The 27,822-nt window shown below is 53.6% G+C and overlaps 1 protein-coding gene across 3 annotated transcripts; it reads left to right on the top strand.

Moving 5' to 3' along the window:
- Positions 1 to 25: 25 nt before the first annotated feature.
- On the top strand, positions 26 to 18,147 carry MOB3A (MOB kinase activator 3A). Of its 3 annotated transcripts, XM_059918887.1 has the most exons (5): positions 26 to 231; positions 4,747 to 4,863; positions 10,630 to 11,153; positions 15,302 to 15,504; positions 16,815 to 18,147. In XM_059918887.1, exons 3-5 carry the CDS (start codon positions 10,733 to 10,735, stop codon positions 16,842 to 16,844), a joined length of 654 nt encoding a protein of 217 aa, XP_059774870.1. In that variant the 5' UTR covers positions 26 to 231; positions 4,747 to 4,863; positions 10,630 to 10,732; the 3' UTR covers positions 16,845 to 18,147. The 3 variants fall into 3 exon arrangements, with proteins under 3 accessions (XP_059774870.1, XP_059774871.1, XP_059774872.1); XM_059918888.1 differs by lacking the exon at positions 4,747 to 4,863; XM_059918889.1 differs by lacking the exons at positions 26 to 231; positions 4,747 to 4,863 and adding an exon at positions 8,460 to 8,481.
- The last annotated feature ends 9,675 nt before the right edge of the window (positions 18,148 to 27,822 follow it).

The following is a 27,822-nucleotide window of genomic DNA, read 5'->3' as shown; positions in this document are numbered from 1 at the left end:
TCCAGGCTGGCCTCTGTTCGAGTCCCCGCCCCGCGCTACGCGCAAGCTCCGCCCGCAGGTCTCCCAGGAAGCCGGGGAGGCCTCGGCCCGGAGCGGAAGTATATCCGGCCGGGGGGTGGGGTGGTCGTGCGCGGAGTTTCTCCGGCCTGGCGGCGAGGCTACGCTGGCCAGCGGCCCGGGGACGCGGTTCAGCGGCGAGCTTGGCCCGACTCTTCTGGCGGCAGGCGGCAGGTGGGTACTCAGAGAGGCGACCGCGGGCGTTGGGGAGACCGAGCCCCTCAGGAGAGGAGACCGCGGGCGGCGGGGAGACCGGGCCCCTCAGAGAGGGTGAACGGTAGTGGAGGGGAGGGGAGCCGGTGGCGGCCCTTGGTGGAATTAGGGGTTACATGTGTCACTTTGGGGTCACCCCCTGGCCGTGTCAGTAACCAGGACCCCACCTCCTGGTGTGGATGGAAAGTCCACAGGATTTTACGGCTCCCAGCACACCGGGACCCCGCCCTCTTGAAAGCAGGCTTCTCGGTCCCCAGAACCCGTGAGCAGTGGGAGGTGTTTGCGTGTCAGCACTGCCCACTGGCTGACTCCATCGCTACGTCTGTGCACTGGCTGTAGGGCTTGCGTTTGCTTTAAAGGCCCATGTATTTTACAAAATGTCACTGAGGAGGGAAGGGGGTGTGTGATCGGGGTGATTCTCTTTGTGACGGAGAGTCACAAAGCAGAAAATAAATTGCCAGTGATGCTTCCACCCAGAGAGCCACTCTCACTGCTCATTTTGGGGTAAGAGTCTTCCAGTCTACTCATATGTGCTTTCTGCTCCTTGCATCTTTTTTTTTTTTTTTTTTTTTTTTTAACCTTTTATAGAGGCTCAACTGACATGCAATGAACTGCACACATTCACAGCATACACTTGGATAAATTTTGGTATGTGATGCGCGAGCACTTTGCATATTTCACCCCCACTGCCTGTCGGCACTTTCGTGATTTTGGACTTGCTTCTGTTACAAGTGGCCCCCGCCGGCGGCTTCTTTGTTCTTCCTTCCCCGCAACATAAAGTTCAGGGGCTTTTATCAGCCCATTTTACAGACTCAGCGCGGAGTGATGCCAAGAATCCTGGCCCTGGCCAGTGTCAGGACAGGGCGCTGCAGCCTCCCAAAGCCCTGAGCACCCGTCCACCCACCTCCCCCCACCCCAAGTTCATGGTAGCCTGTCAGTGTCTGTTGTACTGATTATGGAGTGGAGCAAGTGGAAGTCCTGGCTGCCCCGCCCCTGCCTGCACCGTGGGGCGCCCTGTTTCTCCCCTCCCTTCCGGAGGCGCCCTTTGTTTGTTCACCTCAAACCTCAACCTTCTCTGATCCAGAGCCTCTCCCCTCCCCGGGGTCCGAATCCAGCGCCCACCTCAGACAGCACCCATCCCATTGCTCCTGTCCTCTGACAGGTGGGTTTTCCCCTTTTAAACCACCCCGGAGCCGGGCTGTCCAGTGCAGCAGCCACTGGCCCCGCATGGCTAATGAGCACCTGAAACGTGGCTGGTCCAAATTGGGATGCGCCATTCGTGTAAGATATGCACCAGTTTCCGGAGACTCTGTGTGTTAAGGTGGGGGTGGGGCGGGGAGTGTGTGCAAATTATTTCCTTAATATTTTCTATGTTTGTTAGATGTTGAAGTGATGTTTTGGTGCTCTTGGGTTAAATAGTATATATTATCAATGTTGAAGTCACTTTTTTCATTTTTTACTTTTCAGTGTGGCTACCGAAAGGTTAAAAATTACATACGTGGTGTACATTATATTTCAATGTGTTCCATGGCATTTATTCTTTTTTTTTTTTTTTTTTTAATTTTTGGCTGCATTGGGTCTTCGTTGCTGCGTGCGGGCTTTCTCTAGTTGTGGCGAGCGGGGGCTACTCTTTGTTGCGGTGCGCGGGCTTCTCATTGCGGTGGCTTCTCTTGTTGTGGAGCACGGGCTCTAGGCGTGCAGGCTTCGATAGTTGTGGCACGCAGGCTTCCGTAGTTGTGGCTCGCGGGCTCTAGAGCGCAGGCTCAGTAGTTGTGGCGCACAGGCTTAGCTGCTCCGCGGCATGTGGGATCTTCCCAGACCAGGGCTCGAACCCGTATGCCCCGCATTGGCAGGCGGATTCTTAACCTCTGTGCCACCAGGGAAGGCCCCTGGGTTCACTCTTGGTGTTGTATGCTCTCTGGGTTTGGACAATGTGTACTAACATGTACCCATCATTTATCACACGGAGTAGTTTCGCTTCCCTAAAAACCCCCTGTGCCCCCCGTTCATGTGTCCCTTAGCCCCCACCCCCACTGCCTTCCACAACCACTGGTCCTTTTTTGCTCTGCCCTTTCCACAGCGTCACAGAGTTGGAATCGCAGTGTCGCCTTGTCAGACGGGCTTCGTTCACTTGGTGGTGGGTGTTTACGGTTCCTCGTGTCTCTTCGTGGCTTGATAGTTTGCTTTTTATTTGGACCTCCCTAAAGGAAGAGTAACTATCATCTTGAAAATCTGGACCGTGGCATTCGCACACCAGGTGCCTCAGATAGCTGTGACAGGCTGAGTTCTAAGATCACCTGTGTCTCTCAGCAAAAGCATAAGTGGTTATTTTTGTCCCTGAGGGGGTTCTTGGAAGTGCTGTTTCAGTTCCAGGACTCTAGATGATTTGTATTCCTAAGAAGGTTAAGCTAGTCTGTTTCACGTGTGAGGACACTCCCAAGCCAGCCAGAGTTCATGGAAAAGTCAGCCATTAACCATCATTCCGGGAGCTGCTCTCTCATATCCAGGGCTTCTCGAAATGGAGGTTGAACAAAAATTCCCCAGGCAGCCGGCTTGGAACTTGGGTTTTTACTCTGGGAACTTTTGGACATGCCCCAGCTGGTGAGCTCTGCTCTTGACTTCCTGGAATTGCGAGGTTCAGATTGCTGCAGCAAAAGAGGCGAATCCGACTTCAGAAACCGAGTTCTGGGAAGGAGATGGTCATTCCTGCGGCTCCTGAGTCCCAAATAAGACATCCGGGGCCGGGTCACTCTCTGGGGAGGCCGTGCCGGGTGCCGTGGGGTGTGGAGCAGCCTCCCTGATCTCCACCCACTCGGTGCCTGGAGCATCCCCATAGTGACAACCACAGAAGTCCCCCGTGGCCCCTGGGGGTAGGGTCGCCTCATTCGAGACCCACGGCTGCGGCTGAGCGTGGCAGGAGCTCTTGCCGGCGCCTGGAGAGAGTGCGGTCCTTGGTGGACGCCCTCCCCACAGACTGGGTCAGCGCACAGGCCAGTCCAGATCCCGAGGACCCTGATGTTGAGAGGAAGTTTGGGCAGCCAGCGAAGGGGAGCTCGTGGTGGACGGGAGATCGGGCCACGGTTTCTTGTCCGTTACCCTTTCTGACACGCAGGACTCGGGTCAGTTAAACACGCGGTGACGGCTCTTGCAGCCTCGGACCGGGTCCTCTGAAGGAAGAGGTGTGGCTCCTACACAGACACACCGCCCACGACCTCCCCCCGCGTTTCTCTCCTTTCTGTCCCCCCCCCACCCCCCGTGACACCATTCTGTTGAACAGAAAATCGCGTTTGCCCCCATGGGGAACTGAGACTGAGGAAGGAGGTTCGGAGGAGAATCGTGGCGCTGGGCTGTGTGCACCCGGCAGCCCCTCTCCGTCTGGGTGGAGTGAAGGCCGTGGACGTGGGGACAGCCAGGTTTAGATCCCAGGCCCGCTCTCATCTGCTGTGGGCTCAGGGCTCTCAGAGGCCCCAGGGAGGGTCCTTCCTGCCTCTCTCCCGGCTTCTGGTGCGGCCGGCCATCCTACTCATTCCTTGGCTTGTAGGGCTTGTAGACGCATCACCCGATCTCTGCTTCCCTCACATGGCTGTCTCCCGGTGTCTGTGTCCAGATCTCCCTCTTTTTATAAGGACAACAGTCACTGGCCTAGGGCCCACCGTCCTCCAGTGTGACCTCATCTTAACTTAACTGCATATGCAACGACCCCACTTCCAAACAGGGTCCCTTCACAGGTTTGGGGGGTTAAGACTTCAACATGTCTTTTGGGGCTTGGGAATGTGATTTAGCCCATAAAGGGGGATAGGAAGTGACTGCTTATGGGCACGGGGTTTCTTTGTGGGGTGATGAGAATGTTCTGGAATTAGATAGTGGTGATGGTTGCATACTCCATGATTTTTCTAAAAGCCATTGAATTGTATGCTTTTAAAGGGTGGAGTTTATAGCTGTGTGAATTATATCTTAATTGGCTTTTGTAAAAAAAAAAAAAAAAAAAAAAAAAAGGATGATCAGGAGGGCTGGAATATACAGAACCCGCTAAAGCACCTGGCTTTCGTGTGTGTCCCACAGGATGGCGGGCCGCCTCGCCACCCAGGCTGCAGTCGCAGTATTTAAATATAAACATTTAGTTGATGGAAGACAGCTCTGGAGCGCAGCCATCTTTAACAGGACAGATCCTGGGCCGTGAGCATCTTCCAGCCAGACACTCAGCCTTCCAGGCCAGGGACCAGGGCTTACACACCAACCGAAAACGTGCGGGACCTCCGAGCTTGGGGCCTGTCCCCATGGCGGCGGTGGCCGGGCAGGATGTGGAAGCACCGGAAGGAAGTGGCCGCCGGGCCAAGGTGCGGCAGTTGCTTACAGGAACTGTTTCATTTTGTTCTTAGAAGAAAACGGGGGTGCGTGTGTGCTGGGGAGGCGAGCTTTGTCATCTTAACTTTTGTGACTCTCAGAGTTTGAGTGCCATACGCATCTCGTCTGCAGGAAGAACCAGGGGAGCCCTTGGCGCTGAATTCCGAGAAGCCTGTCCTGCCTACCCCCCGGCCCCGCCGTCCTTGGAGGTGTTCTGAGAAGGACCAAGACAAAACGGCCCCAGAGACGGTACCCGGGACGGCGGGGCGGTGGTGGGCAGCAACTCCCGGGCGCCCTGGCCTGCGGCAGCACTTCTCGAGGAAAAGGCACTTCCGGTGGCCGGCCACCCCGCGGCCGCGGGAGCATGTGTTTCTGATAGAAAGCTCTTTGCTTTTGATGGGACCTTTGCCCATCCAGGAAGTTTTTCAGAAAATCATTGCTTCCACTTAGAAAAAAACCCTCCCACTTTCTGAGGAGACAGAAGGGCAGGCAGGAACCTTCCAAGCCCCTTCCGCTGCCCCGCCCTGTCTTGCAGAACTGCCCTGGCTTGGGTCAGCCCACGGCATGACGGGCTGTGGATAGAGCCGCGGGGTCGCCCCCGCCCCCTCCCCGAGGCCCTCCTCTCCACCCCGCAGACGCACCTGTCTGACAGGTCATGCGTCCCCAGGTGACATCGTGGGGAGTTAGACTCCCAAACCTGTCCGCAGAGAGGCCCCAGAATCAATAGAAGGCAGCAGTGGGACACTAGCGGGCTGCGTTTCTCTTGACACTGTGGTTTCCGTGAGGGCTAGAAGGCCGGCTGCAGGGTGGATAAGGAACCTGGGCGGGGGGGTGCACAGAAGCAGCTGCCAGGGCTCAGCGGCCGGTCTGGCCCAGCTCTCCCCCCCGACCCCCGCCGCCCCACCCCGGCTGGACAACACGGAGCACCCCGCTCCGTCTTCTCGCGACCAAAGTGGGGCTGCGCTCAGCCCGGGCCGAAGGGTGTTTGGAAGCTGAAATCGGTCTGTGCCGCTGGCAGGTGGTGGGCACGGGGCAGGATGGCTTGAGTCGCTAGTGGGTCCGCACAGGGTCACTGTCCCTTGACCTGCAGCCAAGTGGCCTGAGAGTGGCTGGTTTGCAGATGAATCACCTGGGCAGGTTCACGGCCCCCTGGGAAGTTTGCAGTCACAGGTGGGGCCGCAGGGTCCCCACGCGACGCGTCCAGCGCCCATGCCCTCGCGTAGAGAGGTCCCGGCTGCCCGGCGCAGGGGACACGGTCAGTCTCTGCAACAGAGGGTCGGGGCAGGTGGCCTCTTTTAATCAGTGCCTCCTGCGGGGTCTGAGGTCCTCCACGTCGGGAGAGAAGCGGGCAGGTGGGACGTTTGTGGCTGCACCCTGTACTCAAATGCATTCCCTTCTCGGACGCACCACCTTCCTGCCCTCCAGGCCCTGGGCACCTGGGGCTGTGCCTGCACCGCCAAAACCAGGGAGAGTCGGAGCCGGAAGCACCCAGCCGGCCTGCAGGCATTGCAGAGGCACCTGGTGCGGGAGCAGCCCCGGCCCAGAGGGCACTTGGCCCTGGGTTTGGGATGAGACGGGCAGAAGCTCGAATAGCGGAGGGGTGGGGCTGTGGAGGCGGGTGGCCGGGCAGAAGGAGCCACGGCTTCACCCCCACGGTCCAGGGTGTGGAGTCGACTCCCCCCCGCTGCCAGCTGCGTGACTTAGCACTGATTTACTAATCATTAACTAGTGGGGCTGAGTCACCATCTTCTAACCCAGTGGTTCTCACCTAGGGTGGTCCTGCCCCCAGGGGACACTGGGCCATGTCTGGGGACATCTGTGGTCTTCAGGACTGGGCGGAGCTCCTGGCATCGAGGGGGTGGGGGCAGGGATGCTGCCCGGGCCGGCCCTGATAGCAGCAGTGCTAGGTCTGGGCCTCAGTCTCTAAAGTGGGGGTTCTCTTTTGTTCTGAGGGTTACTGTGAATGCCTCGCTGGGTGTTAACCAAGGTGGCAGGAAGTGATGATGGCTTTGGGGAAGGAAGTGAAGGCACTTCTGGTCTGTGGACGAGGCACGGGGCCTCCTTGCTCCAGAGCACAGGTGGCCTCTAGCTGCGTCGCCAGGGGGCTCCTTACGCAGCGAGTGTTCACTCTGTGACACATCAGTGACTGCACCTTTTACCCCATGTAGTTTTCCGTGCTTGTGTTGTTACCTTTCACGGTAAACAGATTTTACAGGTAGCGCTGACCTCAGTTTGAGCTGAGAGGGAAACTGCTTGAGTTCTTTATGGTGCCCGGGGTAGCGGTGCCTGGGGTAGCGGCTCAGCCCGCACTTGCTCGGCTTGTCCCCGCGCCCTGCTTTAAAAATGGCAACTTTACTGACTGTCACTCACATACCGGACTTTCCGCCTGTCTCCCGTGTGCATTCCAGCGTTTTCAGTACATTCACAACGTTTGCAGCCACCGTCTCTGTCTAGTTCCAGAACATTCCATCACCTCAGAAGAAGCCCCATCGTCAACAGCAGTCACTCCCCATCCCCTCCCCCAGCCCCTGACAACCAGGAACCCACTCTCTGTGTCTGTGGATTGGCCTGTTCTGGACGTTTCCCATCAGTGGAATCACACACCGTGGGTCCTTCTGTGTCTGGCTTCTCTCACTGAGCATCATGTCCTCAGGGTCCATGCACGTGGTGGCGAGTGTCAGGGATTCACCCCTTTTCACGACGGAGTGATGTTCCCGTGTGTGGATCAGTGCACCCGTTGCTGGGCATTTGGGTGTCTCTACCTTTTGGCTGTTGTGAACCATGCTGCTGGGCACATGCACAGGTTTTTGTGTGGACATGTGTTGTCACTTCTCTTGGGTGGGCACCCAGGAGAGAATCGCTGGGTGAGATTTAACTGTGTTTTGGTAACTGCCAGGCTGTTTTCAACAGCGGTGGCCCCACTTTACGTTCCCACCAGCAGTGCAGGAGGGTTCCGACTGCTCCACGTCCTCACCAGCCCTGTTGATTGTCTTTAGCTTATGGCCGTCCTCGTGGGGGGAGGTGGGTCCCTCCGCTCTTCACTGGAGCTCCTCCCGTCCATCTGGCTCCATCCCCGGATGCTCAGCTCCTGTGTTTTGCACAGTTCATGCTGCCTTGAGTTGACCTTCCCACACCCGTAGTGTCCAGCGGGGCCCAGAAGTATGAGCGGGCTTCGCCTGCCAGCGGGGAGAACAGAAGATCCCAGGCCCACATGTTACCAGGGCCTGAGTGACCCAGTTACATCAACTGCAAGTTATTTTGCCCAGCGCTCATTAGGATTATCTGCGTAGCCTCTGTCTGAGTTTCCTAAGACTGCTGTAATAAGTCACCACAGACTTTGTAGCCCAAAACCACACAGATTTATTATCTCACGGTTCTGGAGGTCAGGAGTCTGACTCGGGCCTCACGGGGCTAAATCCAGGCGTGGGCAGGGCTGGTCCTTCCGGAGGCTCCAGGGGAGCAGCGGTTCCCGCCTTTTCCAGCTTCTAGAGGCGCCGCATCCCTGGCTCGCGGCCCCTCCTGCATCCTCACAGCCAGCAGCGCAGCATCTCCCGTCTCTCTGCCTCTGACCCTCCCACCTCCCTCTTATAAGGACCCTGTGATGATGCTGGGCCCACCGGGGAATCCAGGGTCATCCCCGTCTCAGGGGCCTCAACTTAATTCTGTCTGCAAAGTCCCCTCTGCCATTTGAGGTGACACGTCCTCGGGGCCCAGGACCAGGACGGGGGTGTCCCTGGGGCCCTTATCCTGCTGACCATGCCCTCTCCCCTAACCAGGGCAGGGAGGCCTCCTCCATGCTTTCACATTGGATACTTTTTGAGCCCTCTGTGAGCAGGCCCTGTGGACACGCTGAGGACACAGGAGGAGGTAGGGTCACGGTCACTCCCGCCCTAAGGAGAGAGACGCTGGGGTCTCCTCTGCCCCCCTTCCATCGGGCCCCACCCTCCCCACCCCTGGGCTCCAGAAGGATCTGCTCTCAAGGCTCAGCTTGAGCGCCATCTCCCTTTAGGCCAGAGCAACGTTTTGCTTTGTAAATTCTCATAACTTAGAGTCTGCATCGCTCCTGGCTCTGCTGCCCTGGGGGCAGGACCGCCCTGGCTAGAACCCTGGTTTGCGCCCTAGACATCACCTATCCAGCCTCCGGAATTAACCCAGAGGCTCACATTCTAGAGGCAGCTGCTGAAGGCCAGGCCAGGAGCCCTAGGCCTGCGGGGGTTTCCAGACCTCCGAGCTGTGGAAGGGCTGAGCCTGCAGGAGACGCTGGCCTACAGGCCGTGGTGGGTCGTGCCTCAGCTCTTACTAATCGTCTGCTGAGGTCCTACCCCTCCCGGTCGCTCCGCCTGGACCCGCGGACACGGGTCCTCCAAGGCCGGGGTGACCAGACCTGCCGGCCTCGGGCCTGCCCACCTGGAACGGCTTCTCTGTCACTGAGGCCGTCCTGGTGACGTTGACGTCCTCTCTGCAGGGCCGCCCTGGGCCTGGGGGGTGACAGGGTCCCTGCTCAAAGACACATCAGGCCCGGCTCAGATGTGGGACATCCAGAAATTTCTGATAATGAAAGAGGGCTGTTCGAAGCCCCTCAGTTTGTGGCAGTTTGCCACACAGTGTGCTAGTCTGGAGGGCGGGCCACCGGACAAGGCTGATGGTCCCAGGGCCCAGAAACCAACTCCTGAGGGATTTACTAAAACGTTACAGATAAGTGGGGTGTGCATCATATGGGGGTGCACGGGTGCGTGCGGTGGAGCCCAGCCTGGGCGGTGCAGAGGCTCTGCTTCCGCTTTCCCTCTAGGCCAACTTCCCCTTCTGCGGCTGCTCCTGGGTGAGCGCCCGAGACACCCCCGTGCCGGCCACGTCCGCACTCCCGGGAAAGCGCATCCCCGGGCCGGAGATGGAGAGCCGGGGCGGCGGGCCAGCGCTGTCATCGTAGCAGCAGTGGGGGCGGGGATGGCGCCGTGACCAGTCCCGAGCGTGAGCCCGACCTGGGCTCCTTGTGCTCGATTTCATCCTTTCGTGCCCTCTGAGGTGGGGTTTGTAACAGAGGAGACGGCGCAGAGCAAAGGCTCGGGAGGAGCCAGAGGGGGGACCGGGCATCACGGCAGGGCCATGGCAGCTGCTGCCCCTGTACCGGGGCCTCGTGCCCCAAAACGGGCGGCGTCAGTCACGAGACCAGACGACTCGTAGAGGCATCTTTACTTAGTGCACTGGGGTGGATAGTGTCCCCCCAGATTCATATCCACCCCTTGGAAATGGAGTCTGTGCAGATGTCACGATGGAGAGATGAGGTCGCAATGGGTCACGGCGGCCCCCAATCCAGTGACGAGATTGGGACACAAGACACAGGGAAGATCAGAGAGGCAGCAGGAGTGTACCCCCTCCCAGTCCCGGAGGCCAGAAGCCCCAGATGGATGTGGGCGGGGCCGGTTCGGCCTGGGGCTCTGAGGGGGCATCTGTCCCAGGCCTCTCTCCCGACTCTAATGGTGCTGGCAGTCCTTGGTGTCCCCTGGCCTGTAGATGCATCACCCCGTCTCTGCGTCCATTATCACATGGCCTTTCCCTGGGTGTCTGTCTTCTCTTATAGGGACACTCATCATTGGATTTAGGGCCCACGGGGATAATCCGGGAAGAGGGCATCCCAAGATCCTTAACCCAATCACATCTGCAAAGACTGCAAAGTCTCTTCTTCCAAATAAGGTCCATTCGCAAGTCCCAGGGCTGTGGACGTCTCTTCGTGGAGACGAAGAGACCACCTCACCTGCGGGGGCCGCCCTCAGCCAGCGTGTGGGAGCTAGCGGCTCTCTCCGCTTTACCGAAAGCCTCTGGGCGCAGAGAGGATGCTGCAGGGCCCGGCTCAGTGTCTTCTGCTCTGAGGCAGGGGGATGTGCCTGGGGCAGTGCTGTGCGCCCTTTTGGTGAAACTCAAAACCACAAGTCCCGGGAGTGTCCCCAGTCTGCCCGCCGGTGCTTCCAGAACAGGCTTCTGAGCAGGGTGACAGTGCTTCCTCTTTGTGTGTTCCAGGTCTGGGGGAGACCCAGGGACCCGGTGACCTTCCCATCGTGAGCGTCCCGCCCGGCCCTCCCCGTGGAGGCCTCGCAGGGGGCGTCCTGAGTGCGCGGCGGAGATGTCCAACCCCTTCCTGAAGCAGGTCTTCAACAAGGACAAGACCTTCCGGCCCAAGCGCAAGTTCGAGCCGGGCACGCAGCGCTTCGAGCTGCACAAGAAGGCACAGGCGTCGCTGAATGCGGGGCTAGACCTGAAGCTGGCCGTGCAGCTGCCCGCCGGCGAGGAGCTCAACGACTGGGTGGCCGTGCACGTGGTGGACTTCTTCAACCGCGTCAACCTCATCTACGGCACCATCAGCGACGGCTGCACCGAGCGCTCCTGCCCCGTCATGTCAGGCGGCCCCAAGTACGAGTACCGCTGGCAGGACGAGCACAGGTTCCGGCGGCCCACGGCGCTGTCGGCCCCCCGGTACATGGACCTGCTCATGGACTGGATCGAGGTGCAGATCAACAACGAGGACGTCTTCCCCACCAATGTCGGTGAGTCTCTGCGCTTTCATGTTCTTTTCATAACAGCTTTATCAGGATGGAATCCACACACCGTAAAACCCACCCACTTAAAGTGCACCGTTTGATGTCATTTTAGGACAGTTACAGCGTCGTGCAGCTATCAGCTCTATCTAAACCCATTGCCCTGGGACTCCCCTGGTGGTCCAGCGGTTAAGACTCCGCCTTGCAATGCAGGGGGTGCGCGTTCGATCCCTGGTCGGGGAACTAAGCTCCCACATGCTGCATAGTGTGGCCAAAAATTTAAAAAATAATAATAAAAATAAATAAACCCATCACCCTAAAAGAACCCCGTCCCCGTCAGCAGTCACTCCCCACCCCCTCCCCAGCCCCTGACAACCAGGAACCCACTCTGTCTCTGGATTTGCCTGTTCTGGACGTTTCCCATCAGTGGAATCACCCCTGTGGGTCCTTCTGTGTCTGGCTTCTCTCACTGAGCATCGTGTTCTCAGGGTCCATCCACATGGTAGCGAGTGTCAGGGCTTTCCTCCTTTTCATGGCTGAGTGACGCTCCCATGTGTGGAGGGACTACATTTTGCTTCAAGTTAAGGATCTTGAGATGGAGAGATTATTCTGGATTATCTGGGTGAGCCCTAAATGTCATCACAAGGGTCCTAACAAGAGGGAGACGGAGGGAGACTAGACACCCAGGAGAGCAGAAGACAGTGAAGCAACGGGAGGAGGAAGGGATTGTGAGCCCAGAAAAGGCAGGAACAGGTTCTCCCTGGAGCCCCCGGAGGACCCATCCCTGCCCACACCTGCACTTCGGCCCAGGGCGCCATGTGGACTCTGGCCTCAGGAGCTGTGAGAGAACCCGTATGAGTTGTTCTGAGCCACTGAGCAGGTGGTAACTTGTCCTGGCAGCTGCGGGCGATGGTAGATGTCGTTCTCAATGTTCACCCGGGGCGACACGGCTTCCTGGCAAACCGGCCAGTGTGCAGGCCTCGGGCCCAGCTCTTGGCCGCTGGCGTGCTCTGTGCCTCGTTAAGTTTCTCGCCCGCCGTCGGTACAGTGAACCAGGCTGACTCTGGCGGGGTTTTCAGGGACTCATCTGGGAAAAGGCCATCCGGGAATCATCACTTTCTCAAAATAGAGATTCCTGGGCAGTCCCCCATCAGGTTGCCGGTCCAGGTCTACACATGCTCCCTGTCATCCTGAGTCCCTGCCTTGCTGGGACCCCCTGAAGCCTCCCCAGCTCCTGAGCGGTCCACATCCTAGAACTCAGACCCTGAGGGCCTCTAGTCAGCGCCTCGCCCACGGAAGCAAGTTCTAGTAATCCTACCAAAGAGGAAAGCACTAGAAGGGCGAGAGAAATGAACTTGGCAGACATCACTCAGCTGCCCAGCAGGGGTCAGAGACTCTGCCACACGGCCACAGTGGGTTCTGTGGCTGCTGCCACCTTCCTCGGGCCACCTGGCCCAGGCCACACCTTCCAGCCCTGTCCACGGACCCTGGGGCCAGCTTCACCCCTCGCCTTGGTTCGACCCCCCAGCCAGGCACGCAGACTGGAATGCTTCCCTTTGCTCGTCTGTGGTGCTGCTCAGAGCCTGCCGCGCTCCTCAAGGTGAAATTTGTGGCCGGGCAAAGAAAGGGCAGCTCCAAAGTTCATCCTACCTCCCGTGCTGGTTCCACTCACACCTGAGCATCCACTTAGGCCCCAAAGCCACCTGCCCACGCTCTTGAGCTTAGACCCAGGATCTTTCCCGTAAAAGAAAAGTTCTTTCACAGACTTTTCCCGTAAAGGGTCAGACAGTAAATCTTTCCGGTTTTTCCCTCGAGATGGTCTGTCTCAGCTACGCGGATCTGCTGTGTAGCCTGAAAGCTGTCATGGACGATATATAAACAGACAAGGGTGCATAAGGAGTGGGCCTGCGTTCCAATAAAACTTTATTTACAGAAGTGGGCGGTGGGCTGGATTTGTGACCCCCGTGTGAGGGCATCGTGGCAGGTGTGGACAATGCAGTCCCAGAATCTTCTGTTTCTAGGCCCTTCTACGGAGCTGCCACTCCCCCTCCACCCAGGATGGCCCAGGTTGACCTCGGTGACTCCTGGCATCCCTCTCCCAGGAGAGGGGGCAGGGCAGGGCCTTAGCCTCGTTGGGCCCAGGACCCCGTGTGGCTGGTGCCAGCCACACCCTGTGCTCACCTTCCTCTGCTTGCCATGGGCTCTGCACTCTCTCTGACTTCCTGACACTGTTAGGGGACTTCCCTTATGGGGATCCCCATGCCCTGGAGACCGCTGTCCCACCAAGTGGCTTTCACAGGTCTTCAAGACGGCGTGTGCTCCTGAGATGCCCCGTGAATGTGGTCGTCTCTCGAGGGTGGAGCATTTTTTTTTTAATAAATTTATTTATTTATTTATTTATTTATTTTTGGCTGTGTTGGGTCTTCGTTTCTGTGCGAGGGCTTTCTCCAGTTGCAGCGAGCGGGCGCCACTCTTAATCGCGGTGCGCGGGCCTCTCACTGTCACGGCCTCTCCTGTTGCGGAGCGCAGGCTCAGTAGTTGTGGCTCACGGGCTTAGTTGCTCCATGGCATGTGGGATCTTCCCAGACCAGGGCTCGAACCCATGTCCCCTGCATTGACAGGCAGATTCTTAACCACTGCGCCACCAGGGAAGCCCCGAGCATTACTTTTGTTTAGCCTTTTTTCTCCAGTCGGATGGAGGGAGAGAACCCAAAGGCCTCGTTGATGCTGAACGAACCTTCCACAGAGGTAGATCCCTGGAGCCGCTGGACCCTGTCCACCTGTAACAGACGTTCACAGGCGCTTCCGGCTGATGGAATACCAGTCCCATCAGCTGTCACACCCACTGGGACACGCAGGAGGGAGCAGGACGGGAGCTGGGAAGGCGCACGTTCATGGGAGCGTCTTTCCCGTTTGCCTCGTGCCTCCACAGGCCTGGGACCTTTCCCTGGCGTGAGCCGCCGCGTGGGCTCATCTTCCACCTCCCACTTGGGCCGGGCTGTTCCCCGTCTCACTGCAGACGCCATCCCGCGACGCCACCCTGCGCACGGATCTCCGGCACTTGCCCGCACGTCTCTGGGGCCTTTGCTCGCTGACCACAGGGCTGTGAAGCACAGCACCGTCCAGCAGCTGACCTCTCCATCTTCCGCAAGCGCGTGCCTGGTGCACCGTGGCTTTCCTTGCGCTTGGTGGCACCTTTGTGCTCCTCCCCCTGGGCTGCCAGCTCGGGAGCCCCTCTCTTGAAGGACTGGGGCCGGTCCACCCTGGTCCTGGGCAGCCCCCTGGTAGTACCGGTTAGGTGGAGCGAATGCGTGGCCTCTGCCCTGTGGGACGAAGAGGACACGAGGTGGGAGCGGGCGAGCACGTGGGGGGTGCAGACTAATGCCGGAGGAGGGCTGGGTCCGCCAGTCCCACAGTACGTGTGTGTCACCGCGATTTAGAAAACAGAGTGGCTTCCTGGTGGCACAGTGGCTGAGACGCCACGCTCCCAGTGCAGGGGGCCCGGGTTCGATCCCTGGTCAGGGAACTAAGATCCCACGTGCCGCAGCTAAGCCCACGTGCTGCGACTACTGAGCCCAAGCGCTCTACAGCCAGTGTGCCACAGCAAAGACCCAGCGCGGCCAAAATAAATAAATAATAAATACACTTGAGAAAATAGAAATAAAACGTATTAAATTCAGTAATTGGACAAGAAAGTGCAATATAGTGTATGCATGCAATTAAGTTAGGATATGTACATTCAGATTTAAGTGATGTCATGACACATACGCTGGAGAGAGAGAAGTGTATTAAGTGAAAAATGTCAAAGGCCAAAACATAGGTTTTTATGGGTTCTCCAGTTCTATTACGAAAAATAAACGTAACTGGAGACAGACACACACAGAAGCCTGTGAGCCACCGGAAGCGGGATGGTGTGTCCACAGCTGGCCAGACCGGGGTGGGGCGGGGCGAGGGGTGCGGGACACGTCCAGCGGGCGCTGGGCCGCAAGGGGGCTGCAGTGCTGGCGCTCTGTCTGCCGGCGCCCCGCCCCGCCCCGCCCCCAGGCACTGTTAGGGAGCCGAGAAGTGGGCTTCCCAGGCCTGGGGTCCTGCAGAGAGGGGTTCGCGCCTGCAGCTGGGGGCGTGTCCTAGCTGAGCTGCCCCTGCCGCCTCTGCAGGCACGCCGTTCCCCAAGAACTTCCTGCAGGTGGTGAAGAAGATCCTGTCGCGGCTCTTCCGCGTGTTCGTGCACGTCTACATCCACCACTTCGACCGCATCGCGCAGCTGGGCTCCGAGGCACACGTCAACACCTGCTATAAGCACTTCTACTACTTCGTCACGGAGTTTGGCCTCATCGACACCAAGGAGCTGGAGCCGCTGGTGAGCGGGTCGGGGCGTCGTGGGGAGGCGAGTGCCCCCTATCCTGGGGCTGCACGCCCATCGGGGCGCGGGTGGGCGGGTCACCCCGTCGCGCAGCCCAGAGGGGCTCCTGCCTGCAGCTGCCCCTGCTTCCCTGTGGGAGAAACAGATGGGCCTCTGGGTGCCTGTCCCCACCTACACCTCCTCCACCCACCCCCGTCCCCTGCCTGCTGAGAACAAGGATTTTTTTCGTTTTAATTGAGGTAAAATTTGCATAACGTAAAATTAGCCATCATTGAAGTCGACGATTCAGTGGTGTTTAGCACATTCACAGGGTTGGGCAACCACCACCTCTATCCAGTTCCAGAACCTTCCTTCCACCACCCCAAAAGAAGCCCCGTCCCCATCAGCAGTCACCCCCATCCTCCTCCCCAGCCCCTGCAACCACTAACCCACTTTATTTATTTCTTTTATTTTTAAATTTATTTTATTTATTTATTTATTTTTGGCTGTGTTGGGTCTTCGTTGCTGCGTGAGGGCTTTCTCTAGTTGCAGCGAGCGGGGGCTACTCTTCGTTGCGGTGCACGGGCTTCTCATTGCGGTAGCTTCTCTTGTTGCGGAGCACAGGCTCTAGGCGCGCGGGCTTCAGTAGTTACAACATGCGGGCTCAGTAGTTGTGGCGCACGGGCTTAGTTGCTCCGCGGCATGTGGGATCTTCCCGGCCCAGGGCTCGAACCCGTGTCCCCTGCATTGGCAGGTGGGTTCTTAGCCACTGCACCACCAGGGAAGCCCCAGCCCCTATTCTTTTACAACTTTAAAAAATCTCTGAAAACACCTTCACAGAACTTTCTCATTTTTGTATATTCCCTTGCAGGCTCTGCCTATCAGTAAACATTTTTCCAGAGTTAAAATTACAGTGTGCATGCTTAGTGGGGTTGGGGTTTTCCTCTGGGGTAGTGGAATGTTCTGGAATTAGAAGTGGGGTTGTGCACCCTTGTGGAGGTGAATGCCGCTTTACCACAGTTCCTTTTATGTGAATCTCACCAAATACTAAAAATCATCGTGTGCAGTTTTGTGATCAGCTCACTTTTGTTTAACTCAGTGCCCTAATCGCATGGTCATTTGTCCCGCACTGATGCTTAGAGTTAGCTCTTTCTGGACACAGGGACTGTGGGACCCTTCACAGAAAGAGTCTGCGCCCCAGCCTGAGACGCGCTGCCGTCTGCTCTGTATTTCGTAAGATTTGCTTTAAGTGAGGCCTGAGGGCCCCCATGAGACTGCGTCTCCCGATTTCCTGTGTGATTTCCTGATGTCCTGCTTGTTCTTAACAGAAAGAAATGACCGCACGGATGTGCCACTGAGAGCCCCTCGGCCCCGTTGTCACCGAGTCCACATCCGGGGGACAGTCCTACTTGAGGGCCACGTCTCCAGAACAGGGACCGGTGTTTTCTAGCCCAGCAAATTCTGTGCTGTCTGGGCTGCGTCCTCTCTCCGATCCCAAGGTGGCAGCACCCGTGGGTCTGAACCTCCCTGAGCCCCAGTGTCCTCGGCCAGCACAGGGGAGATAGATAGAACTTGAACTCTGTGATTCCATGTGTTATGAGCAACCGGGAAAACCCACTTCGTTTGCAAACCGCTTGCACCTGCCCGGAGGCTGGCCCCACTCGGGTCCGTCTCTTGCACCAGCCCGCCTGCTCGGCCGTGGGTGGCCAGGCCCCCGTCAGCAAGGCTGAGACCCCGCAGTGCCCCCCACTGCGGCCCAGGCCTGGTTCCGAGTGGTACGAGTGCTCGGCTTCCATCCTCCCCACGTCCTTCCCCCCGGCCACTTCCGTCCCGCAGTTCCTCCGGGACCCTTAGGCTCCTGTGCCGGCTTCCCGAGCCCACACCCACATCCCAGGTGTCCTGGGGCCCCTTCATGTCGCATAAAAGATTGAATTCGTCTAGTTGCATTTACGACCACCATGAGATGTTACCGAAAGAAAAAAGTTTTTTACCTACAAGGAGTGATCCCCCTCCCCTCTAGAAAAATGTCCCCTTTTCGTCGTGAGTAGCAGTACGATTCTGCCAGGGAACGCCTCTCCCCCGGTTTGGGACCTTTGAGTTTCGCCGAATGTTTAGCCGGACTTGGCCTTGCTTCACACGCCTGCCAGCTTCATATCGAAACCCTTTGTCAGCGTGGCCCTCCGTGGCTCCGGGACCAAATCCCAGCACTGTCTCCCCGCAGAAGCTTGGGGGCCCCGCCCACTCGCGCCCCACCCGCGCACAGCATCCTCCGTGGCCTTTTGCCGTGGCGGTCCTGCCCGCCTGGACCACACCAGCTCTGAGTACCTCTGGGTGTCTGGGACGCTCGCGGGGAGACGGGGCCGCCACCCGACACCAACACCCAACAAGTGCAATTAACGCGACCTGGGCCTCGGTCCTTCCTGAAGTTGCCGGGATCCCACTCCCGGTGTCCTGGAAAGACTGCAGGAAACCACCCGGTCGCGTGTAGCTCCTCTTAAATGCAGAACCACGACCAAACGCCATAACCACTGTGCCACTCAGGTCACCAGCCAGGTTGGAAAGGTGGCAGGGCTGGAGGGGGGGGCTCCCCTGCCCACCCTCCCGTGCCCGTGGATGTTCCCACCGGACCATCAGAGTAAATCATGTGTCTCCTTACCTGCACCTGCTGGTTGTCATTTCTGTCTTCCTGGTGGGAGGGCCTGGCATTGGGACATGTCCCCAAGTGGCAAAGAAATCTTAGATGTCACAGCAGTTTGTGGCCCCCCAGAGTGTCCCAAGTAGATAAACGTGCACAGAATATCAGTGGGATTAGAATTTCACAGGGTGCAGGGCGGGGCTGATGAGGGCCACTGTCTGGAAAGCAGGTTGAGAAGGCGCCCACTCCCTCTCCCGTTTCTGCTTTGTCTCACGTTGCTTCTGGCACTCAGCAAACATTTTAACTGTTGCCTCTTTGCTACATAAAGAAGGTTCCAGAAAACTTTGAACCGAGTGGGAACAGACAGAGGGGTGTTTTCTGTCTCAGCCCCGTCCTAACTATCCTGTGACCTTGACACATGAGTTTACCCCAAAAATCTCTTATACGTGAGGAATGGGAAGGGGTTACTTACTCTCAGGGGTCGTGGGGCTGACAGGATGGTCTTTTGCCAGGCGGGTTGGGGCCTGTGCTCCAGACCTTCCTGCCCCTAGAGGGCGTGCCGTCTCCATCGGACGGACAGAGTGACTTGGGGGGACTCCCCATCACTTGTAAATACCTTCTAAAAAAGCCGCTGTTTCCTTACCCCTTGATTTTGCAAATGCACCACAGAGGTTTCCAGGACCATCTTAAAGTTTGGGGAGCTGTGATTCGGAACAACAGACCCCGAAGCCATCCACATCCCGGTCCCAGGACTTGTGGATGTGTCAGCTCACGGGGCAGAGGGGACTTTGCAGGTGGGATTAAGTTGAGGCCCCTGAGACGGGGGTGACCCTGGATTCCCCGGGGGGCCCAGCGTCATCCCAGGGTCCTTATAAGAGGGAGGCGGGAGGGTCAGAGGCAGAGAGAGACGGGAGAGGCTGCGCTGCTGGCTGTGAGGATGGCAGAGGGGCCGCGAGCCAGGGATGCGGCGCCTCTAGAAGCTGGAAAAGGCGGGAACCGATGCTCCCCCGGAGCCTCCGGAAGGACCGACCCTGCCCTCGCCTGCATTTAGCCCCGTGAGACCCATTTTGGACTTGTGACCTCCAGTACTTTAAGGGAATAAATTTGTATTATTTAAGCCACTGAGTTTGTGGTGACTTGTTAGAGCCGCCATGGGAAACACACACCCTTTAGAAGGAAATATTTCGCACACAGAATGCCTGGGACCCGCAGACTTGGGCTGCCTGGAATGCGAGAATTAGCCAGGCCAGCTTCTGAGCAACTCCTCCCTCCACGGACCTGAGAATCACTCGTCTTAACAGGACAGTTCGCCCCAAAACTTGTCCAACCAGGAGAGGTAGTGGCGGGCAGGAACTGGTGTCTGGAAGTCTGGTCAGCCGGGGCAGTGGTAGAAGAAACCAGCTGTGTTGCTTGTACAAGACCAGCTGGCCCTGTTCCTTCCCGGTCAGCACGGGAGAGGTTGCCACTTAGACATCGCTGTGGATTCGTATCATCCCAATGGAGGTGACAAAGAAGGCAACCTCTGGTGTACCCGGAAGGGATGTTCTTCCAGGAAGTGGAGAACTGCTTAGTAGGGACACCTTGGAAAATCAGGAGCCCCGTGCTACTGGAAACTTCCAAACTGGGGCAGGCATTGTCCTAGTGTCCCATGCTGTCCAGTATGGCAGCCACTAGCCACAGGTGGCTGTTTCACTTCTAATTCAAGATCAACTAAAAGGAAAATGGGGACTTCCCTGGTGGTCCAGTGGCTAAAACTCCGCGCTCCCAATGCAGGGGGCCCGGGTTTGATCCCTGGTCAGGGAACTAGATCCCACATGCTGCAAATAAGATCCAGTGCAGCCAAATAAATAAATAAATATATTTTTTTAATTAAAATAAAAAATAAAAGGAAAATGTCTCAGCTCCTCCGTCGCACTAAGCCGTCGGTGGTGTCTCCACGGCCGCCCATTTCTGCCACGTCTGTTGGCACTGCTTCTAGAAGCAGTTCCTGAGTCAGAACGAAGGTCAGGTAGAGATTATTTGAATCCTTTACAGTTCATAAAACTCGATAGTGGAATCTGGAATTTGAGAATTGGTTCTCACCTGGACCACCAAACGGAGAGGCCATGTGGGGTCATGGAGGGGAAGAGTTGGCCCTGGGGACAGATGGAGAGTTTGAAAAAGCCCAGATAGACTTGTCCTTCTGTTGAGAACCAAATGAAGCCCCTCTGGGTTGTTGCCATTATTTTATAGCTATGATAAATATTCCTCTAGCTGAATCTTTATAAACATCCTTAATTTTTTTTAATACATTTATTTATTTACTTATTTATTTTTGGCTGAGTTGGGTCTTCGTTTCTGTGCGAGGGCTTTCTCTAGTTGCGGTGAGCGGGGACCACTCTGCATCGCAGTGCGCGGGCCTCTCACTGTCGCGGCCTCTCTTGTTGCGGAGCACAGGCTCCAGACGCGCAGGCTCAGTAGTTGTGGCTCACGGGCCTAGTTGCTCCGCGGCATGTGGGATCTTCCCAGACCAGGGCTTGAACCCGTGTCCCCTGCATTAGCAGGCAGATTCTCAACCACTGCGCCACCAGGGAAGCCCCTTAATTTTTTTTTTCAGTTTTTTTTTTTTTCAATTTTTTTGCCACCCCGAGCAGCATGCGGTATCTTAGTTCCCTGACCAGGGATTGAACCCATACCCCTTGCAATGGTAGCACAGAGCCTTAACCCCTGGACCACCAGGGAAGTCCTTAAACATCCTTAACTATTGACATAGCCAATATTGCTGTTGGTGTCAGAGGGAATTACGTTGTAGGGTATTTTTGTACGTGTTGTGCAGTACCCTGCAGATAGGGGAAACCAATTTACACCCCCATCGAGGTGTCTGGTGGTTCCCATTTCCTGCATCCTCCTCCCAACACTGGGACTTAGGCCTTGAGTCATTTATCGATTCGAGGTGGAATATCCTCGTTGTAGTAATTCATTATTTTGTTTGTTTAATTTTTTTATTTTATATTGGAGCATGGTTGATTAACAATGTTGTGTTAGTTTCAAGTGTACAGCAAAGTGATTCAGTTATACATATACATGTATCTATTCTTTTTCAAATTCTTTTCCCATTTAGGTTGTTACATAATATTGAGCAGAGTTCCCTGTGCTGTACACTACGTCCTGATAGGTTATCCATTTAAAATATGGCAGTGTGTACATGTCAATCCCAAACTCCCTAGTAGTAATTCATTGTTGACCAGAGATATTGCCAATTCATATCCCTTGTCCATTTTTCCATTGGGAAGTGGTCTTTTATTGGTTTCTGAAAACATTTTACATATGGGCTTATTAATGTTTTTTACATACTTGTTTATAAAAGCTTTCCTATATATAATTTGTCATATACGTTACACAAATTTCTCCTGGTTTCTTGTTTGTCCTTAACATTACTTATGATCCTTTTGACATACTTTTCCCTTATTTTTTTTTTTTTAATTTTTATTGGAGTATAGTCGATTTACAATGTTGTGCTATTTTCTGCTGTACAGCAAAGTGAATCAGTTATACATACACATATATCCACTTTTCCTTTATTCTTGAACTTTCATATTTTTGGTCAACCTTTTCCCTGATGGTTTCTAACCCTGGTGATGAGCTTATAAGCTTGAGCTGGGGAAGGCCTTTATGTGAATATTCACCTCTGTTTTCTTCTCGTTCTCCATGTTTCTTTTTTTTTTAATATTAAATACCAGGTAAACTAAAGAGTTTAATTTCCATGTATGGTGAAAGGAAAGGCTCTAGAGAAATTTTTACTTTTATTTTTTAAAATTTTATTTATTTATTTAATATTTAGGTGCTCCAGTGTTCAATGCATTTTTATTTATTTATTTATTTATTGGCCACACCCCGCAGCATGCAGAATCCTAGTTCCCCAACCAGGGATTGAACCCGTGCCTCCTGCAATGGAAGCACGGATTCCTAACCATTAGACCACCAGGGAAGCCCAAATTTTTTATTTTTTAAATAATAAGTGAATCCCCTGTTCCAACACCATATGACTCTCCTGCCTCAGAAATGTTACTTATTTACACAGGGGTCCATTTCTGGCTTTTCCAGGAATTTGCCTATTCCACCTCCAGTTTTAATGTACCTTATGAAGTTAGAGTAATTTTAATATCTGGCAATATGAGTTTCTCATTTTCTAAAATATATTTTCTTGGGACTTCCCTGGCGGTCCAGTGGTTAAGACTCCACACTTCCACTGCAGGGGGCATGGGTTCAATCTCTGGTCGGGGGACAAAGATCCTGCAAGCCGCGTGGTGTGGCCAAAGAAAATAATAATAGTAAAAATAAACAAATAGGGACTTCCCTGGTGGCACAGTGGTTGAGACTCCGTGCTCCCAATGCAGGGGGCCCGGGTTTGATTCCTGGTCAGGGAACTAGATCCCACATGCAGCGGAGCAACTAAGAGTTTGCATGCTTCAACTAAGGAGCCCGCCTGCCACAACTAAGGAGCCCACGAGCCACAACTAAGGAGCCCCCCTGGCACAACCAAATGAATAAATAAATATTTTTTTAAGTAAAAAAATAAAAATAAACAAATAGGGCTTCCCTGGTGGCCCAGTGGTTAAGAATCCACCTGCCAATGCAGGGGACATGGGTGTGAGCCCTGGTCTGGGAAGATCCCACACGCCGCGGAGCAACTAAGCCCGTGCACCGCAACTACTGAGCCCGCATGCCACAACTACTGAAGCCCGCCCACCTAGAGCCCGTGTTCCGCAACAAGAGAAGCCACCACAATGAGAAGCCCATGCACCACAACAAAGACCCAACACAGCCAAAAATAAATAAATTAAATAAATAAATAAATAAACAAACAAATGAAAGTATATTTTCCTGACTCTTCCGAAGATAAATTCCAGATGAACTTTAGAATTACTTTAAGTTCCAAAAAAAAATTGCCTCTGGGACTTTGGTGAAAATAGAAATCGTGCCAAATACCGTGGGACCAGGTGCTCACTGCAGCACACAGATTGACACCAGTAGCCTCATGCATCTCTCCATGGGTCCCTTTGCCATTCCCAGCACGGAAGAGTTCAGCACTTGCGTTCTCCTTTCATATGATTTTAAAAATTGAGATATGTCGCACTCTATAAAATTCACCATTTTAAAGTGCGCAATTCGGTGGATGTTACTATATCCAGAGAGCTGTGCAACCATCACCATCTAATTCCAGAACATTCCATCCACCCCAAAAAGGAAACCCCGTCCCCATCAACAGTCACTCCTTCTCCCCCTCGCCAGCCCCTGACAACCACTAACCACTAACTCTCTGTCTCTGTGGATTTGCCTGTTCTGGACGTTTCCTATCTGCCCATTTCTTTTAAAGTTAATTCTTAGTTATCTTTGGTTGTTACTGTGAACGAGATGTTTTCCCACTGTACTTTCTTAATGTTTATATCTGGAATATGTAGGAAATCTCTTGATTTTGGAATTGATTTCATAACTGGTTAGCTTTCTGAATTTGAAGTTGAGTTTCCTTCTTTTACTAGGCAGAGAGTCACATTGCAGGTGATGTTAATTGAATATGTTCATCTTTTTTGGCCAGAATCAGTAGATACTGATGACAATCGGCAAAATTAAGTTCTCTATGTGTATGTACATATGACTCTCATATATATACATATGGCTAACCACTAGTAAAATATAAAACGATATGCATCCTTTGAGATTACCTGAAGGGACAAACACAGGAACAACAGCAGCTACAAAAGATAGAAAATACAGAAAACAGCAAGGTTGAATATTTTAAAGCATCGCTCGAGATTAGCTCATGAAAAACCAAGGCAGCAGTCATGGACAGAGCTTGGGTAAATAAATGGAGTCCATGCCTGGTTTTGTAAATAAAGTTTTATTGACACCCGGCCCTGCCCATTCACCTGCACATCACCTACAGCACAAGGGGAGCAGCTGCGACCCAGAAGCTGAAAACAGCCACTCTCAGGCCTTCATAGAAAAAGTTTGCCAACCCCTGACATCGAGGTTGCTTCTCCTGGTAAAATATGAGAACCACACATAAGAGTAAAACCACAATCTTAACACTTTCTTCTTTTCACACAGACCTAGACAGTGGTGATGGTTGCACAACTGCATATGCTAACCCGGGAGCTGTGCACTTACCATGGGAGAATCTCAGGACATGTGACTTCTATCCCAACAAAGCTGTTACACAAAAGGCACAGCACGGTTCAGAGTAGATCAGGCCAAGTTATGTCCAAGCAAAGACAACCATGAGAAAGCAGGGATTGCAGTATTAATGCATACAAGAAAGAGTATACTTATTTTGATCGAGTTTCCTGATTAATAGCTCTATAGGGAAAATATATTAGTCAGAAAACTATATGTACTGAAATATATTAAATGAAATAGAAATTCAAGGAAAACTTAAAAAAAATTATACAAATGAACTTATTTACAAAGGAGAAATAGACCCACAGACATAGAAAACAAAGTTATGGTTACCAAAGGGGAAAGTGAGGTAGGGATAAGTTAGGAGTATGGGATTAACATATACACACCACTATACATAAAATAGGTAAACAACAAGGACCTACTGTATAGTACAGGGAACTATACTTGGGAATTCCCTGATGGTCCAGTGGTTAGGACTCGGTGCTTTCACTGCCGGGCCCGGGGTTCAATCCCTGGTCGGGGAACTAAGATCCCACAAGTCATGCAGCGCAGCCAAAAGAAAAGAAAAAAAAAGGGAACTATACTCAATATTTTGTAATAACCTATAAGGGAAAAGAATCAAAAAGAACATATATGTATATGTAACTGAATCACTTTGCAGTACAACTGAAATTAACACAACATTGTAAATCAACTATAGTTCAATTAAAAAAAAAAAGAAATTCAAGGAAAACATGGCAAAATGATTTAAAGTTACTTCTCTTGCCAGCTAAGAAAATGTATTAATACACTGATATATCAATATATAAATTTATTGATAGATTGATTATAAAATGATATATAAATTTATTAACATAACTTATATAACTGATTTACAAGTTAATATATTTAACTGAATATTTAATATATTCAATATAATTAAAAGTAAAATAATATTTTCTATACATGCTATTTATTAAACTTTATTTGCTGGCTATTTTTAAAATTTCTCACTCAACAACTAGAGAGCCTCTATTTTTCCAGACTACCATCAAAGCATTTGTGAAAACTGATTTTCTTTTTCAATTGATGATCTATTCAACTATATGAAAAATATCAAATTCCAAAAAACATGAAATAATACCCAAAACTGTACAGGCCATTGCCTCTAATTAGAACACAGTTGTTGTGTGCAGATCTCAGCCTCTTGATAACCAGTCTTGTGGCTGGACCGGCCCCTGTGGCTCTTATTATGATTGCAGGACAACCTGCAATAAGCATCAGGAAACTTTGAAAAAAAAAAAAAAGTTTATTGCCTATAGGACCTGGGAATTACAGGGCACACCTGGGTAAGAGAAACATTATGTAGCAACCTAAATGGGAAAAGAATTTGAGAAAGAATAGATACATGCGTATGTATAACTGAATCACTTTGCTGGACACCTGAAACTATCACAACGTTGTTAACCAAGTATACTCCGATATAAAATAAATAGTTAAAAAAAAGAGCGAGAGAGAGAGCTTAGGGGTCTGGTTGTGGTTTTACTGGGGTTGAGGGTGAGGGCCTAGGTTTCAAGGGCTCACTCGTTATTGGTGACTTTAAAACATACGAGCAGGAATTTAAAGCATGGGAAGAGAAAAAACAAGCAGCCCAAATGGTCAGTTATGGAAACCAACCAAGATCTCTAACTCAGTGAGGGGTGGTCGCCTGGCTCTTTACTTTGTCCCATGGCTGGCAAGGTGTTTATTCGAGATGCCATCTTTGAAGTAGGTGTGTCAGCAATCTAAGTCAGGCACCTGCATTATGAAAAAGAAAACAAAAAATCAACTGTCAGGGCTTACACTACACCACTAAAACTAGAAATTAATAGCCAAAGATTAAGTAACTCTCAGCCACCGGAAACATACTAAGCCTTCTCCAGAATGGATACCTCTGCATGGGGGGAAGAGCCCAGATTTTTTTTTTTTTTTAAATGATGTTTTGGGTTTTTTTCATAATTTATTTATTTAATTTATTTATTTATTTTTGCCTGCATTGGGTCTTCGTTGCTGCACGCGGGCTTTCTCTAGTTGCGGCGAGCGGGGGCTACTCTTCGTTGCGGTGCGAGGGCTCCTCATTGCGGTGTCTTCCTGGTTGCAGAGCACCGGCTCTAGGCGCGCAGGCTTCAGTAGTTGCGGCTCATGGGCTCAGTAGTTGTCGCTCACGGGCTCTAGAACGCAGGCTCAGCAGTTGTGGCGCATGGGCTTAGTTGCGCCGTGGCATGTGGGATCTTCCCGGACCAGGGATGGAACCCGTGTCCCCTGAACTGGTAGGCGGATTCTTAACCACTGCGCCACCAGGGAAGCCGAAGAGCTCACATTTTAAGGGGAGAGTCCTGACTGTAGGGTCAGACAAACCTAACAAGAAATGTAAGCTCTGTAAACATCAGCTTCCATGAGTAAAGTGGAGATTGCATGTATGTGTCTTTAAGAGAAGCTGTTAGTTATATAGTAATGGAGTAGCTGTATGAGTCAGCTAGTGCTGTATAACAAAGCACCACAAACAAAACTTGAGACAACACACATTTGCAGTCCACAGTTCCCGTGGGCCAGGAGTCCAGGCCCTCCCCTGCCCTGCTTGGGCTGCAGTTATGGTGTCAGCAAGGCTGGGGTCTCACCCAGAGACCCAACTGGGGACCGATCCTATTCGAAGCTCTCGTGGTTGTTGACAGAGTTCAACTCCCTGCAGTTGCAGGACAGAGGGCCTTAGGTTCTTGCGGGCTGTCAACCAGAGGCCTCCTTCAGCCCCCTGCCACGTGGGTCACCCCAACATGGCCACGTGCTTCATCAGAGGCAGCAAGAGGACTGGGCCAGATGGGCATTAAGACCTGATGTGACCACTGCCTCACTCATTGGTGCCGTCCACACTCAGGGGAGGGGATGGCACCAGGGCATGACCACCAGGAGGCAGGTCGCAGTGGCCACGTGAGAGCCTCCAGCTTTTTCTCATTAAGTGGACGTGAACCCCACCATTGAACTACTGGGGTCACTCCATCACGTCACAGGAACACAGATCGGTGGCTCTTTGATGTCATGAAGGCAGTTGGAGTTGTTCACGTCTAGAGACATTCCTGACGTCTCCTCCTCCTCCCACCTGGGGAGTCTCTCTGGACCACGGTCTGTCCCCCTCAGTGCTGATGGCGTTGGGGCTGGTTATTCTCGGGGGTGGGAGGGGCGTCCTAGGCACTGGGGGGTGTGGAGCAGCCTCCCTGGCCCCACCCACTGGATGCCAGGAGCCCCCCAGTGTGACAGCCACAGCCATCCCCAGACATGACCCAGTGTCCCCTGGGGGCAGGACCCCGCAGGTGCAAAGGCTCCAGGGCACACTCCTGGCACGGGAGGTTGGCGCTTTCCCCGACCCCCACCGGGTAGCGTCTGGGGGTCCTGCTGACCTCACACCCTCACCAGCACCGCCTCTGAGCTATGTCCTCTCTTGCGTACACTGAAATCTCTTGCGAGTGACAGCAGGTGTTTTCTCAAATGCCTGTTTCCCGTCGTGGATGTTTTCCGAAAGTGCGGCCTTC

The sequence above is a fragment of the Balaenoptera ricei genome, chromosome 3 (assembly GCF_028023285.1).
Source record: "Balaenoptera ricei isolate mBalRic1 chromosome 3, mBalRic1.hap2, whole genome shotgun sequence".
In the NCBI taxonomy this organism is placed as follows: domain Eukaryota; kingdom Metazoa; phylum Chordata; class Mammalia; order Artiodactyla; family Balaenopteridae; genus Balaenoptera; species Balaenoptera ricei.
The sequence above is the reverse complement of the archived record's forward strand: the minus strand, read 5'-3'. Positions and strand labels throughout refer to the sequence as shown.

Coding starts and splice junctions, on each gene's coding strand:
- MOB3A (XM_059918888.1), top strand. CDS start 10,733: ATGTCCAACCCCTTCCTGAAGCAGGTCTTCAACAAGGACAAGACCTTC. Junction 11,154..15,301: donor CGTCTTCCCCACCAATGTCG/GTGAGTCTCTGC, acceptor CCGCCTCTGCAG/GCACGCCGTTCCCCAAGAAC. Junction 15,505..16,814: donor CCAAGGAGCTGGAGCCGCTG/GTGAGCGGGTCG, acceptor TGTTCTTAACAG/AAAGAAATGACCGCACGGAT.